The sequence below is a fragment of the Centrocercus urophasianus genome, unplaced genomic scaffold, assembly GCF_019232065.1.
Source record: "Centrocercus urophasianus isolate 14NV4802_14NV808 unplaced genomic scaffold, USGS_Curo_1.0 seq_25, whole genome shotgun sequence".
Lineage (NCBI taxonomy): Eukaryota > Metazoa > Chordata > Aves > Galliformes > Phasianidae > Centrocercus > Centrocercus urophasianus.
The window spans coordinates 4,112,637-4,129,918 of NW_024884811.1; the positions used below are offsets into that span (position 1 = coordinate 4,112,637).

Consider the following 17,282-nt stretch of genomic DNA (forward strand, 5'->3'; position numbering starts at 1 on the left):
TAATTAGTTATTGTTCTCATTTCTGTAGTTGCAACTGTAACTGCATAGTATTTGTGAACTTTGCTTACAGTGAAACAAATGATGGACTGTTTTCTAAACGCTCATCACTTCTGGGAACTTATAGCAGGTATTAAGTTGTTATAAGAATGTCTTTTCTTCCTGTTGGACATTATAAATGCTAACTAGTCTCTAACTTCTGTGATAGTCCGAATATATTCTGTTCCAAATGAAAAGGACACTTCAGCAAACAGTCCAAATTTTAGGATGCTTTGAAGTGATCTGTATACCTAAAAGAACACATCTTCAACCACTGACTCCGAAGGAGTGTATCCAACAGCAAGTAAATCTTCAATTCAGTTACTGGCTCTCTTTGTGGAAAATTTCCTCCTTTTTACAAAAAAGCCAGAGAAAGCAAGAACAAATTAGAAACTTATCTTCAGTTAGGCAACCCATGGCTTAGTTAGGTATTAAGCTATTATTTTAGGTAGTCTTTTTGAGACTCGGTCACAAAACAATCCATCCTTCTGCACAAAGTGTCATGTGATGGATAGGGTAAAGATGGAGAACACCTGTATACCACAGACACTTTAGTCTCCCTTGATTGACACTCTCACCTAGTCTTTGAATTGATATTGAGAATGCAGACTGCATAGATCCCTGAGGGATGCAACAAATGAGGACACTTTCACGGAGGAGCAGGTGTCAATAGTGACAATCATTTCAGTGCAATTGCACTAGCTGTACCATGTTTTTATGGTGAAACAGAATTTTATCATTGACCGTATCAAATGCATAGGAAAATCCAGCTGGGTTAATGTTAATGCAATGCAATATAACTGCCCAGTGATGCAAAAAAGACTAAATCCAAAGAAGAGAAATATCAGCTAATTTGAGCTGTGTAGATTACATAAACACTCCAAACAGTCATCTAAGCCAGCAAAATTTCAAAGAAAAAGATTGTTCTTCACCTTACGAGGAGATACGTTGCTTTTATTTAAACAGCAAAATTCAGGAGCTAAGGTAACAGCTTCCAGTGATGTCTTGCTGTTAATATTTCTGTCTACTCAGTTTTCCATACATAGCAATTTTCTTGTTTGCTCTTGTCACAGGTGACAAGCCATACAGATTCACTGGACTGAATATTTTCAGTCAATCACATTACAAGCTATGATTAACAAATAGCCATATTGATTTGACTTACATTCTGTACCACTGCTTTTTGATAAAATGGACTGAACTGGAATTAGATAGAGCCTATTGACTTTCTTGGCTGATGAAAACTGTGTTTTTCCTTGCACATATAAGTAAGGAGAAGAAAATGTTCAATGTATGTTCAACCTGTACTTTAAATGATCTTCACCTAATTAAAAATAAAATAATCACATAGTTTATGTTGTTAGATATTACAGGTAAAAAAATTAATGTGGAAGAAAATCAAGCTTCCTCTCTCAGATGATACATCTATTATGTCCAGATAAGCCTACTTTGGAAAACAGAAACAGAAGTCAGAAAAAACATGTAGACACTACTGAAAGTACTGCGTTTTGAAAAGGCTATCTTTTCTCTTTGAAACAAAATGAAGAAACAGACAATTTTACCTAGCTGTGTTCAGTAAGGTCTAGATATTTAATGTACTGTATACATTCAAATAAACAGTTGACAAATATTCAAGTTAATATCTGGTTAGGATTCTATGTCACAGCCCAAGTTGCACACAATATTTGTTAAAAGTGCAGACAATAAAATTTTCCCTATATTAGAAAATGAATTTTGAAGCAATGGAAATTCATAATTAAAATATAATCTTACTGCAAATGACATGTATTCTTACCTGTGTATTTTATCTTGACCAGAAGGGACTACACCCAGATTTGCTGCCTTCATTAGTCTCTCAATTATTACACGACTAGTAGAGTTCTGTGGAGCAACATTTACGGTAGCAGATGTCTCATTCATTCCTGTCAGCATCCCTGAAACATTACATATTTCATTATGAATACTTTAAGATTTATTTGCTTACCATGCATAAAACCAAAACAAGATTTCTAAAAAAACAAAAACATGCATTAAAAGTTAAATAATATGTTGAGAAAGTAATTTTATTTGATATTACATAATTGTCTCAGTTTAATGTATTATTTGACAGGCCATATTACTAGAAAAAAAAATTACTAGAAACATGGCAATCATATTTGTTTACTAATGCAACTGTGAAATCAGGATGGTTATTTTTCTCAAAAAACACAACATAAAAAAAGAATGTAAACACATGAGTGAAATATTAGGTAAGACTGTTTTAGGAAACTCCAGGTTATGTAAGGCCAGATATACAGACACCTTCTAACCTTTCAATCATAAAATCATCATACATAATTATAACTTAATAGCATATTGCTAAAAATAAGCTTGAAATTTAGACAGTAATCACCAGATCAATTTAGTTCATGAAGATAAAGTCAGCATGTTAGAAACTGGGAAACTCAGTTAGCACCTCTCTCTTTTCACAAACTTTTTGATTAAAATAATTTTAATATTACTATAAATGGAACAGAAATATCAAGATTACATGAAGGCATATGATAAAAGAAAAAAAGTAAAGAAAGAAGTATTATTTAGGATCATTTTAACAACAACAACAAAAATCCAACATTTTATCTCCTATTAATATTCATTGGTTATAAGAATAATTTGCAGGACACTCATGTTGATTAAAATCCAACAGGAACTACACCGTAGCACTGTGTGTGTATTTTTATATTATGTTCAGAAGCTGAAAACAAAAATAATAGAACACAGTACTTTCGGAAGAACTATCACGTATCTGTAATCAACAGTAACATTAATAATAAAAACAGTGCAAAACTCTCAAAAGCCTAATAGTTTAGGTCTGTACAGACAGTTCAAACCCATAGCAAACGGCACAAAGATGCTGAGTATAGCAATTAAAAAAAAATCCAAAATTTTAATGCACTAGAATGAGCATTAGCTGCTGTTACAATATAAGAAGTATCAACGTAAAAATAGAACAGCTTATGAGTAAATAATGGGATATTTTTGAACGTGATCTGCACTTGAAGGGAACAAAAATAAGCATGCAACTTCTATAAAAATCAGCTTTATCTTGGGAATGGTACATTCTGTTTCAAGTTGTTTAACTTCACTATTAGGCAAAAGCTTTAAAAAATACATACGCAGGCTGGAACAGCTTTTAAGCAGAGCATGGGGACTGACATAACACTGCTGAGAGATGTGTGTACTCATTTAGGATTTAAACCTTCTCCATTAAGCTCTATTGAAGAGCAAATGCTGAATAAATGAATGCAACTATGTTTATGTTAAAAGCCTGTTTCCCGCAGCATGTAATTAAAGGAAATGTTGTACAAAGCCAGTACTTTTGTCAACCTCCTGTAAATGGAAAGATGGATAGCACTCAGAGAAGTGAATGCATTGCTTCATATTTAACCTTAACACTCTTGTCATTAATGGTTTGTCTAACTTGTTCTATAAAAGACAAGGTACTGCTCCATTGAAGTAAAATTAAAAAAATCAACTAAACCATGCTTTTCAGAACAGAAGATTCATTATCGTCGACTAATGTATTGGCATAAAGCAAAGTAACATCCTATCAAGTAAGGCACACATTCAATCTGCCTTTCCACCCCCCTTTATTTTTAACTCATGCTGTTTTATTGTTATAGGCAATTTGTACCACTCAGCATGACAGTGTAAACTGAATCAAGATTAATTTACATGCAAAAGAACACTTAGGAGAGCAGCATGGTAAGCAAATGTATTGTCTCGATTGCTGAGGTGGAAAAGAACCTGGAAAGAAAAAAGGGTGCTCTAATTAAGGGGCATCAAATATGATTGCTTGTGGTAGTCAAGGACCAGAATGTCCAACCACTTAAAGAATTAGCATCTTGCTTCTTATGAAGAGAAGTTGGACGCATAAATTTTAATAAAATTATGAAAAAAATTTTTTTTGTAAAACCATTTTTTTTTTTTTTTTTTTTTTTTTTTTTTCTTTTCCTTCCTTCCTCTTAAAGTACATACACTTTTACACTTCCTGAAAACAATTATTATAAAATATGCCAGTAAGTAGTGTGGGTGGAAATCCTTATACTTGAAGTAGTTTTACTTGGCTATTTTGAAATCATAAAAATTCTAACCAATCCCCACCTTTAACAATTACATACCACATTTAATACTGCGTGAAACATTGGAATCTAAGAAACTCAAGTCAGAGAGCAGCAATTGATCTGGTTTACCTAACTGATAAATTGAAATAACTACACATTTTAATGGTAAAAGGAAATAAAATTGGAAAAGTTATACCGGCAGAGAACAAGGTATGTTTGCTACCAGATTAGTCCTATTCTGAATCAAGCCCCTGAGGATTTTTTCTATTGATATTTACAAAAGCAGACTGGTAAAAATTTGGATACAGAGATCCCAGCAGTACATGCCTGACTTCTACTGAATTCCCGCTAAACAAGCCCAGCTTTTCTGGAGGACGTGGTGCGATAGGATATGAAATCCTCAGGCCTGAAGTAAAAATATTTAACCAGAGGGGTAAAAAGTATTTTAACAATACTATTTTTACCCACTGCTTCGGAATTGTCAAAACATGAATGTTAGCTCAGCAGCAGCTCTGGGGCATTACCTCACAGGAGGGTCCCCCAGCTCAGGAGGAGAGGAAAGGCAGCATGGTTTAAGCAAGGCTAAGCACACCATGCACAGCATGTGCACAAATACTGCTTTCGAGGTTTGCTGCTACCACTAGATAGCCTTCGCAGCTATGAATATTCAACAACCTGTCCATTTCCCTCTCCTTATGCCATCAGGGATAAAATGAAAAAAACACAGATGTAACAGACAATGCAAAACAGCATAGTGTAATTGAGTAAAGATGTGAAGCAATGAATTTTCTTCTGCGTTTCAGTATAGTGCTGGGTATTTCTCTTTAGCATTCTGATTAGATTATACACACAATTTTGATGTAAAAATCCTTAAAACCTGTGCATACTCCCATTCTCCCCCAGTATAGTCTTGTGTTTCTAATATTCTCCTCATTCCTTTGCTGTTTTTTTCCCTATTTGTTTTGGTTGCAAATAAAATCAGTCATTTCCTATTGTGAGACTTGAAACATCTCATGTCCAAAAAGACAGTAAGTAAATAAATAAACAAACAAATAAATGAAAGCATGATAAGCAAAAAACAAGTTTATAAATCAGATTCATTTGGAGAATATAGACACATTGAAGTTAAACGCAAAATAGAATAATACATACTAACTTCTAAACTGCCCTGCATTTATTAATGCAGTTCAGATTTTTCATTTAGCAAGAGCACACAGTAATTCTCTTCAAATACTAGCTGGTCCTAGATACCTGTAATAAATAGGTAAAATTGGGAATGGAGACCTCTATTACTAGGAATATTCTGAAGCAGCTGATACCTATAACAAAAAAAAAAAAAAAAAAAAAAAAAAAAAGCAACTGCAAGGGTTTTTAAACCTGTGGTAAATTTGCCAGCATCAAGTCCTGCATCAAAGAATGAATTCAGGGAGACAGAGAGAGCAATACAGAAATGCCAAGAGACCTTCATGGATTTACAAATACTTCATATAAACAAATTTTCAAATAGCTTTATTCAGAGTAGCCTTTCTGCTCTATTAAACATAGCAAACAGCTGCCAGATTTATTCAGACAAATAATCAACAACCATAGAAGTAAAATGGCAGAAGAAAAAGGAATTTTGGCAACAACTCCACAGAGGAGCACAGCTATTCTCCAAGTACACTTCTTCTATGTGCTCATGGTTCTGTATGGCCAGTCAGGAGGAAAAAAAGCCCTCAGTCACAGCAAAATGTACAAAAACTCTATCCAAGTATCTCAAAGCAAGCAAATTTAAAAACATGGGGAAAAGACCACAGTAACCTGCTTTTCTTTCCCTACAATTGCAACTACACATTTTAGAAGGGAACGGTTTAAAATAAATGTGCGACAGCCTCATTCAATCACTCACCTTGGGTTGCTGAGCAGGTATAAAGCAGAGAGGCAGGCTTTAGCAAGCAAAGGGTAAGAACAGCAGATAAGTATAAATGGGTTAAGAAAACAAAGCACAACCCAAACTTTTCATTGCAACCATAAGCTTAACTGAAAATAATCTAGGCAATATTTAAACTACTTTCTCAATCATTCAAAAAGCATAAGAAATGCTCTAAAGCAATGATTATTAACACACAGGCTTACTCATCGGTATTCTCGACTGCTTGATGGATATACTGAGTTTCTGAGCCTTACACAGCAATGAGACAGATCCCATGGGTATATTCTTACCTCAATGTAGAAAGATTTACACATGTAAATTCCATACACTGAGATAGATGAACGAGTAAACACTGTTGCATCTGAATGCATCCAAAATGCAATTTATATTTTAAAATGTCCAGGAACTACATTCAACTTAAGGGTAGTAGTATGGAACGTTCCACTTAATTCCCACTCTTCTACCTAACTACGCTGTTTTCTAATTATTTTGTGTAACATAATTTGAGTTATAATTGAACTCTCACGGAGGTTTCTATTTGAACCAGGAGAAAAAACTTATACTTCAAAGATACAACATTAAAAGAATTCCTGCTTAAGTGTACAAAAGAATATTCTTTTTATATGAAGTGCTTAAAGAAAAAATATGAAAATTTCAAGTAATTGAACAAATACAACAGTGTTATTCAGGAGCAGCTTTGGAAAAAAGACTAGTAAATACAGACAAGAGTATCAATATGTGTTTGATTTACTACTGGAAGCTGGAGTTCCAACTTTTTGCTTTTCTGCAAGCAGGAAACAGTATATTTCATGACAGAAGACAAAACTCTAAGCCAAAAGACTGTTTCAGGGTGAAGGATAATATCTGTGTTTTTAAAGGCATACTGAGCACCTGTCAAATAGCACTGCATGTCCTTTTAAAGATATTTTTAAATTAAATCATTAGTATCAGACAGAATACTAATAGAGACTAACACAAGCAGCTACACTGGAAGCACTTGCTGTACACTTGGAAATTGAAAGCCACACAACCTCTTCTCATCCAAATACGTTTACTGAAGCTTCTAAAACAGTATTTCTCACCTTGCTCCTTCTTGAAGTCTTTTTCTGACATAGTGACAGGCAAAAGCAGTTCTCCAACAGGAGGCTGAATGCTAACATTGAAATGATCATCCTTGGTGCTGGCAAAAGAGAAATTACAGAGAATCAATGAAGAGCTTCAAAATAGATTTATACATATCAACTATGAAATCTATAAACAGCGTAAAAGCTACCTGTTTGATTTCTACCTTGTTAGCCCCAAACTCTGCTAATTTCTAACATCAGTAAAGTTGATCCACATTCTTCAGTACAAAGATAGTATTAACACAGAATGCATATTCTCATATTTCTGAATTAGTAACTTTCATTCATATTATGGTTAATTTTCAATCTGTATAAACTGTATGCTTGCAAGTTTATGCATTTTACAATTCTATTAAAGTAAATGTCATTCATGAATTCTGTTTGCAATAGCTGTCCCAGAAATAGGACCAATTCTAGCAAAGACTAAAGGAACCATAATAATGGTTCAAAATGTCAAAATCAAAACAATTGGGAATGGAAAAAAAATCATTTTGATTTTGTAACATTTCCCATATCTATATACAAACACAGCAGAATGGCTGACTTAAAAGCATACTGGAGAATGGGAGAGATTAAAAAAAAATTTACTGTCCTTAGGGTATTCATGAGCCCTGATGCAGCTACGTGTGCTTACATACCTAGCAAATGTGATTACAAGGCCACTCTATAATCTTAGCTCAGTCATGGAAACTGGGAGAAGTGCCTGGGACTGGAGGAAGGCAAATGTCACTCCCATCTACTTCACCTCAATCCCTGGGAAGGTGATGGAACAGCTCATCCTGGAAACCATTTCCAGGCACATGAAGGAGAAGAAAATAATGAGCAGCAGACAGTATGGACTCAGCAAGGGGAAGCCATGCTTGACCAACCAAATGAGGCTGATTGATGAGGAGAGAACAGTGCATTCTGTCTTCCTGAACTTCCTTAAGGCCTTTGAGGCTGCTCCCCTGAGATCATAGAGAAGCTGTTAAAGTGTGGGCTGGATAGACAGTCGAGTCAAGTGGATCACAAACTGGCTGAACACCAGGGCCTAGAGAGTAGAGATCAGTGGTACAAAGTCTAGTTGGACACCAATAACAAGTGGAGTACCCTATGGATCAATATTAGGACCAGTCCTGTTTAATATCTTCGTTAACAATCTGGACTATCATTAGTGATTACTGGAGGTCTTCAAACCTAGAAATGGTCCTGGACAATCTGCTCTGAATGTGCCTGCTTTTGCAGAGACTGGACAAGATGGACCCTCTGCTACCTGTTGTCAAATTGCTCTCCACAACCATTTAATTTTGTAAGTTTCCAACTATTCTGTACTGGGGTTTTCCAAGTCCACAAAACTTCACTATGTTTGGCTGACTAATTATAGCTTACAGAATTCAGCTAGTAATTCAGGATCAGCATATTCAGTCAGAATCTTTATTACAGAATCTTTATTAGCTTAGAAGCATGAGGAATTTTTGGAAAACAGCACCTTTTATTTTGCTGTTGTACTAAATGGCCAATATATATTGATTGCTGATATGCCTCAGATACCCTACATAAATATAATGATACAATCATTAGAATGGAAAATACGTTTGATCGACAGTATTTAAATTAAATTCTAACATGCTACTGTTTTTTTTTCTTTTAAAAGTAACTTTGCAACTTTAAGGTTTTGGAATAGAATTGACTGATGGAAGGAACAGCACCAGATGATTAATGCAGAAAACGTGTCTCTTCATCCTTCTAACAATGCAAGATAAGCCACTTGAAAACTGGAAAACATTTGATGTTCCTATTACTAAATTACTAAAACTTAAATACTTACCACAGTTACCCAAATTCATAAGCAAATGTATTGGTACTAATACATTCATTTTCTATCTTCTGATAGGTATTAATTATTCTTATGCACATAATCTCAATATGGGCCTTTCAAACTAAATTAATCATTTTGTTGACTGATAATTATTATTTAGTAAGCGTACAGTGAAACAATCCCTTGAAATCTCAGTATTCTCCTTTGACAAAGAATCCCTTATTAAATGGTTCTTTAAAAAGCAGCTTTGCTAAGAAATATTCACATTTTTACTCCTGTATTTCTTAAATATCATCCATCTCCAAAGTCAGTAACACATTAAAAGATAGGTTGATTTGCTGGTGGGATTAAGTGCATTCCAGAAGTAGTTTCTTGATTTTTTTTTTTTTTTTCAAATTGATCAAGAATTCCAGTGGCTGAAAAGCTGAAGGAAGGTTCTTTCATCAGCTGCCCCATAATTTTTTACTGTTTATATACATCTATACTGCTTACTATAGTACTACAGCTTTTAATGGTACTCTAATTAGTATTATTCATTTCTCCAGACAACACTATATCCCATATTTAAGCAATATGTGTGATAAATAAAGTCAGCATAAAACAAAATAACAATTCTTTCTAACAATGATTTGTGCCTTCTGGTGTCTGGATATGCCATTTGTACATAAACTTGAATTGTAACTTCTGTAATTAGATCTCTCTGAAATGCTTGTAACAATCTTTTCACACTAAGAGTGAACGCACGAGCATTACTTGAAATCTGAAAGGTCCATGCACCATTCTGCTGCTAAAAAGCAAGCCACTTCCTTTCCCCTAATGATTACAAGTTAATTCATATTAGTTGATAAACAGCAAACTATCATACCTTGCAGGCAGAAACTGACTGCTGGTTATTCTTTAAAAACACTTTGTTTTTAATGTCACTTTAGCCAACATCTAGTTTTACTTTGTATTAGTTTGATTTCAGAATAATTTCGTAATTATTTCATAATTTCACAAATTCAGAATTTCACAGTAAATTCACATTTTAGTCTTTCAATAGTCTCTATCACACACATCACAAACTAAATACAGAGATTTTATTTATTGATCTGCATCTCTTTTATTGTATTTTTATACTAGAGATGCAGTCATATCTCATTTAACGAAAGCAATTTCATAGTTCTATAATTCAGGTTGGGAGACGCCTCTTGAAAACATCTGGTTCTACCTCCAGCTCAGTGCAGGGCCACCTTAGTTCACATTGATCAGGGCCTTGTCCAGTTGAGTTCTGAGTACTTCCACAGATGGATATTAATTACATCAGATATCTAATGGCTATGTTTAATAATAAAGTTGAGTCACGCAGTGTAACAGTGAGCGATGTCCCCAAATATCTAGTTAACAAAATTCCAGCGTTTTTAACTTATTTATTCATACTTTGGATATTAATTAGTATAAATAATGTTTAGATAAAAACCTGAAGAAATGGCTCAAAGATTGAGTGTATTAACATTTAGATGTCTTATTAACATAAGACATTGAGATTTTGGAAAGGGTCCAGAGGAGGGCGACTAAGATGATCAGGGGGCTGGAGCACCTCCCCTCTGAGGACAGGCTGAGGGAGTTGGGCTTGTTCAGCCTGGAGAAGAGAAGGCTGCGGGGTGACCTCATTGCAGCCTATCAATACCTGAAGGGAACCTACACCCACGAGGGGAGTAAACTCTTCAAAAGGGCTGACAACAGCAGGACTAGGGGAAATGGATCGAAGTTGAAGGAGGGAAGATTTAGGTTGGATGTTAGGGGGAAGTTCTATACAAGGAGAGTGGTTAGGCCCTGGAACGGGCTGCCCAGGGAGGTTGTGGATGCCCCGTCCTTGGATGTGTTTAAGGCCAGGTTGGACGGGGTCCTGGGCAACCTGATCTGAATGTGTGTGTTTGGTGGCCCTGCTAGGCAGGGGGGTTGGAACTACATGATCCTTGAGGTCCCTTCCAACCCGGGTGATTCTGTGTGATTCTGTGTGATTCTGTGTGATTTAAAAGGTGTGGCAGAGAATGGATAAAATTTGTTAAGCTGCACCGAAACATCTCTTAGGTGACGATGCTCTACTTTTCCTGAGAAATCAAGCTGAAGAAGCTTATCAGAAAAGAGCTTCTCAAGCCTCTAAAACAAAAGTTTCTAAATTTCAGAACTTTAAGATTGCATTTTCTGCTATTAGCTAGTAAAATCTGTAAGATACATCCTTGATGAAAAACTTATTCTAAAGGAAAAGTCTGTAGAAGAAAGCTCAAAAAGAATCAAACAGACAGGGATGTTTGAGAACAATACCTCACCACTACATAGCAGTCTCTTTCTTTTGGTTTGAATTGCAAATTTAGGCACAAATAGTCAGGCATCATTATGCTTATTGTTGCCTTAATAACTGATAAACTATAAATACTATATTTTTAAGACTTCTGTAAGACACAACTTTCATGATGTAATTCAAAGGATCACATGAATTTATGTTTTGATGTACTCAATGAAGATGAAAAAATGAAAGGTGATAATGCTCCCACAGGAACACACCAGCTCCATGACAGATGACATTGCAAGATAAACATTAAATCCTATAGACAGTGTACACTTTTAACTCTCCTTCATATGCATGCAGTGGGAATAGCTAGCCCCCATCATTTGAAACTGATATCCATTTTCCTTATTCCTCTTCCTATTTAAAAAAAAAAAAAGATTGGTTACAAAAGGTAAACAAGGAGAAGTTCCCTCTGCCGTAACAAATGACCAGAGAAAAAACGTCCTCTTAAAATATCCCCCTTAAAAAGATATAAGATCTTTAAAATTAATATAAATAAGCACTCTTCAGATGGCAGTCTTAATTTTTAAAGCTTATTATTTTAGCAAGAAGCTGGGCAACAGTCTTCTTGCTACTTGCATGCTTCTCTTTGTTTTTATACCCAGCAAAGCAGAGTGGTATATGCTTGACTCAGAATACATGTGTGGAAAAACAGATCACTACTTTTGTCTTACATTCAAAAGATCTTCACAAATGATTAAAAAAAAAAAAGAATGGAAGAGGTAGAACACCACACTAAATTCCTGGAAAAAAAAGAAAAAGAAAAAAAAAAGAATGGCAGACTTTGCTCATTCACTCTTGCTGATTTTACATGAAAAAAATACTTGAGAAATAGAAAAAATCAGAGTACGTGTTCATGTCCAGCCTTGCTTTCTCTAGATCAGTTGTCTGTCTAGATATATGTGCTTTCTGGAATTGGGCCAACTGACTACTTCAGAGTAATGAAGTAAAGAGAAGAGTACAGCACTGCTTTTCTTAATATGCACTATCTCTAAACAACTTAGTGATCTGCTGACAAAGCATTAGGTAAGGAAACTTTAAGAAACAAGTAAAAATGCAATTGACTGATGTGAAGTCAATCCTACTTCTCTAACATTAACTTTTAATACATTCCAAAACATATTCCACTACACAGTTCTAATCATGATTTTGTGTAGGAATGTAATTTCAATGCATTTTTACACTCAAATGAAATACTGACTGCTACCCAACTGATCCTCCTCGTTTATTCTATTTTGCAGGTAGAAATTCTTCTTGAAGTGTGTACAGTAAGGCTAAACTCAGAGAGAGCAGATTAATAAGGTTTCCGAATTTTATTCATGGATTTCACTTCATTTAGGATGTTGCCAGATTCTTCCTGCTATACCAATCCGTTCTACAATAGTCTGCAAAATACTCCTTCTACAGTCTGGAGTATATAAGGGGAACAGACAGTTCCTTTCTCTCGTAATAGCATCGCCATAGGAAAAGAGTATGTACACGGTCCTAGCTCTTCTAGCAATATTTGTCCTGCATTAGGTGACCGGTCCATACCTACAAAAATCTTTGCCACGGACCACACTATTTTCCCATGGTCTCATTATTCAGTATAAGAATGAAAGGCACAAAGTTGTTGCTTTTGTGCCACTTTTCCTTCTTCTTGGGAGCCCAGATGAAGAGATGCAGGGCACAGACATTTTCCCTACAAGATATTGTTTCAAAGAGAACAATATCCTGCACAAAAGAGAATAACATCCTGCATGCTTTTCAAAATACCAGGGAAGAAGAAAACAGATTCTCTGTAAATTAATATTATAATCAAAGCTCTGGTTCTTTTGTAGCTTCAGGAAGTGCTAAGAGAGCAAGAAGTGGGATAAAAAACAAAGGGAAGGGGAGGTAAGGACACGTTTCATGCCTTTTTTTCAGATCTCAAAGCTGTAAGTAGGAGACCTCCCTTTCCCACAGAGTCACTCACTAAACACCTGAAACATGTCAGAGATTTGCCTACTGGCTTTTGCAAACACAGCCAGGAATTTGAAATTCTAAATATATGTATACAAAACAGCATAAAACATGTATGTGCTGTAACTTCCTGCCTTTGTAGCCTTCCTTGCCTTCCTTCTCTAGGGTTGTAAATGTCTTCACTCCAAGGATCCAAGGCCAAATTCTGACATGGCTAAGCTCCTAAAGCTTTGTGACATACCAGGTAGTAAAAATAAAATAAAAGAGTGATAAGATTTTTTAAGACCATGATTACCAGTAGATCAGTGACTGAGGAGAAAACACACTAAGGAAGAAATACTGATAGTGGAAAAAAATATATAATCTACTGTCAGTGGATTATACTACAGTTAGTCTGCAAGACCAAGGACCTGTTTTCTCCTCTGTTCGCTGATGATCACTTTCTTGGGCAAAGACAGAGGTCTCTTAACTGGGGTGGGGGGTATGCTAACACCTACCAAGGGTATCCACGATTCAACAAGCAACCTGACTACATTGTGTTAGCCAAGAAATTATTTTATTCTTTAAAACCGTATCTATTCTGCTTAAAGAATCTTTAGAAAGTTCCAAAATGAACTGCTTTTGGATCTGTAGGATCCAAAAAGGAACAAAATCAATAAGAACAGGAATCTCTATTTATTTAACTTTCCAGTCAAGGGAAGCATTATTGTGCAGAACACCACTGTAACACAAACATAGCATCTCTGCAAGGAGAAGGCACATAAAAAATGGCAATGAAGAGACTTTTGCCTTATTAGTACATAAAATGAGCATCCTAATGCATATTCTAAGTAAATGGATTAGGAACAGTTTTCAAGTCATGGCATTTCACCTCTTTTTAATTACATGTGTGATCTTGATAAGCTTTAGTTCATAAGAATATATAATTTACTGGGGAAGTCCTTCTGAGCTCAGTCCTTTCAGCCTCTCTGTAAATACTATTTCACCTTCATTGTCCTTAATTTGTACAATAAATTCAGAAAAGAGATCTAAATATTTTATTACACGTTATTTTTCTTCATATAGTTTGTATTTATTGAACCAACTATTAAGCAGAACATCCCCAAGCAGAAAGGTAGCATTTGCTATGCAAAACACACAGTCCGTGATTGGCATCTAAGACCAATTGATCTAGCCATTACCACTATCTCCCTACCCCCACAAGCATTACTACAAAGCTATTGATTTAAACACTGTCGATCGGTTTCCATTTTCTGATTTTGGGCAGGCCAATTAAGAAAGTGAGTAATTGTGATTACACTGCTTCAGGATCAATTACATTTGATGCAAGACAAAGTGCTCCCTTTTAGAACAATGTAAAGAAAATTATTATGATCAAGTAAACTATTATTGAATATGCTTCTAACAAAAATGCAAAATAACTGACAATGTTTTCATAAAAATACATTATCGGGAAAAATAAGAATACTGACACCTGTGTATGCACAGTATTTAGACTACATTTTAACAAACTTTTTCGACTTATTCTTCCTTTTAAATATAACATTTTGAAGTAGTATAAAAGATTAAGAAGGCTACAGTTGTGTTGGGATACAGGCCACAAAATGACAGAATGCACGATATCTCCAAAGAAAACTGACATCAGTAGAATTTTGAACAACAAATATTTTATTTTTAACAGTAAAACAGCAAATTTAATTCAACAAATATTTTAACGATTTCTACACTATTTACTGAGAACTAGTCTCAAAGAGACAGGGCCCTATCAATTAGCAAAGGAACAAAGTAAGCAATTCCTATTCTTAATTTAATTTTAAACTTAGCTTGAGCTTTGTCATTGGACTCACATTGTCCAAATCATTAAAATGAATACACCACTGAGGTCTCAGGCAAATCTATTTACAGTGATGTTACTCATACTCTGGTTGGTGTTCAGGATTATTGATCGGTCTTGTTTGTCTAATAGGAAAATAATAAACAATTACTAGGCAATGTTGGAGAAAGTAATCAGTTTTTATACATCACTAATACAGCAGACCTCCCAAAACATAAAGGTGATGATCTGCATAAAATCAATTTTTAATGCTACATTGCTTATCCTCCTCATTTCTAAGATTCTTAGCAATAAATGGTATAATTCTGAAAACAAATCATTAGTATACTAAAAATATAAATTTGAAAGAAAAATGTCAGTCCTTTTTTTTAAAAAAGAGCATTCCTGCTTGATACACTGAGCATATTTTATTCACAATAAAAACAGAATATATTTATTCATTTTGAAGCAATAATGAAATTGTATTGCCTAGAAAGGAACTTCCCTTCACAAACAAGCCCTGTATCAAGCAACAGTCCAAACCCATTCCCAAATTCTGGCAAACAGCACAAACTGTAACAACGTGATGTGCATAAACTACATGCTATAGACTCCTAGCTAAAGATACTACTATCTGTTAAAATGAATATGTGTGCAGAAAAAGGTTCAAGGAGGCAAAATATACATTTTCAACAGTAAAATATCCCTTCCCCTGAAACAGGAAATTTGTCTTATTTTGAAGTCACTTGAGTGCATTTAGATTAAAAAGCTTTTACCTTTAATAATCTGTGAGTTGTGCAAGCTGTGCTTAATAGCAGCACATTAAAATTCCTATATTTTTGAAGAAAGGGGTCCAGAAATTTCTGAAAGAATGAGAGTTATCCTTAATTTAGAATGCTGCAGTGTGAACGCCTATTCAATATCCCTTTTGCTACTGGGTATAGAAAGCAGTAGTTCTTGCAACAGTATGTCAAAAAATATTATTTTCAAATATGTGCGGGGGAAAAAAGATTCACAGATTCACATAGTGCCTTTGCCTCATTTCAAAGACAACGTGAGGTAGTACATGCCTGAATTGCTCCTAAAAGGAGGAGCCACAACTATCCATACTTAATGTTTAGACACTGCTAGTCCTTTTCTCTGGTTTCAAATGATGCTTTGTAACAAAGATCTCACAGGTTCAAAAATTTTTCTGCTAGTCTAGCATGCAATGGAACTCTTCAAAATATGGATCCTGAATGTGCCGATAATGACCATAATAAACATAAATCAAGCATGTAAGACAAAATCTAATTGGCTAGCCAGCTACTTCCTTTCATTCTCTCCAGTCAGCAAATTTCGAGGCTAGTTTCACACAGTCACGTTACAGAAGTCACAAACAGAAGTAACAAGCACTTAAGATAGCAAAATTGCTCATAGCATGCACTTATTTAATTTGCAATTTCTTAGAAAGAGAATATATTTGCTGGCAATATTGACTGGAATAATATTTGACTAGCAAATGTGACGCCCATCTTCAAAAAGGAATGGAAAAATGATCCTGGTAGCTACAGACCTATCAGTCTCACCTCAGTGCTGCAGAAGGTTATGGAATGGATATTCTTGGGAGCCATCATGGACCAATTAAAGGTCAACCAGAGGATCAGGCCCACTCAGCAGGGGTTTAGGAATGCTAGATCCTGTCTGACAAACCTGATTTCATTCTATGACAAGGTGACCCACTTAGTAGAGGAAGGTAAGGGTGTCAATGTGGTCTACCTGGACTTCAGTAGAGCCTTTGACACTGTCTCCACAGCATTCTCATGGAGAAACTGGCTGCCCACAGTTTGCATGGGCGTACGCTTTGCTGTGTGAAACACCGGCTGGATGCTGGGCCCAAATTGTTAAATGGAGTTAAGTCCTGTTGGTGGCCGGTCACAAGTGGTGTCCCCAGGGCTCGGTTCTGGGACTGCTTCTATTTAATGATCTTGATAAACGGATGGAGTGCACCCTTAGTAAGTTTGCAGATGACACCAAGCTGGGAGGGAGTTGATCTGCCTGAGGTAGAAAGGTGCTACAGAGGGGTCTGGATAGACCGGATTGATGGGCCAAGGCAAACTGCATGAGTTTTAATAAAGCCAAGTGTCGGGTCCTGCATTTTGATTACAACAACCCGAAGCAACCCTACAGGCTTGGGGAAGAATGACTGGTAAGCCGTCTGATGGAAAGGGACATTGGTGTACT

At 35.5% G+C, this 17,282-nt stretch overlaps 1 protein-coding gene across 2 annotated transcripts in view; it reads right to left on the reverse strand.

Moving 5' to 3' along the window:
• The window catches only part of AP3B1 (adaptor related protein complex 3 subunit beta 1), a 159,899-nt gene that overhangs the window by 10,328 nt on the left and 132,289 nt on the right, over positions 1-17,282 (reverse strand). For both annotated transcript variants that reach the window (XM_042825768.1, XM_042825767.1), the window contains 2 exons: positions 7,134-7,231; positions 1,832-1,970 (listed from right to left, as the gene is read on the reverse strand). In XM_042825768.1, coding sequence (XP_042681702.1) covers positions 1,832-1,970; positions 7,134-7,231 — 237 coding nt within the window. The remainder of the gene's footprint in view (positions 1-1,831; positions 1,971-7,133; positions 7,232-17,282) is intronic.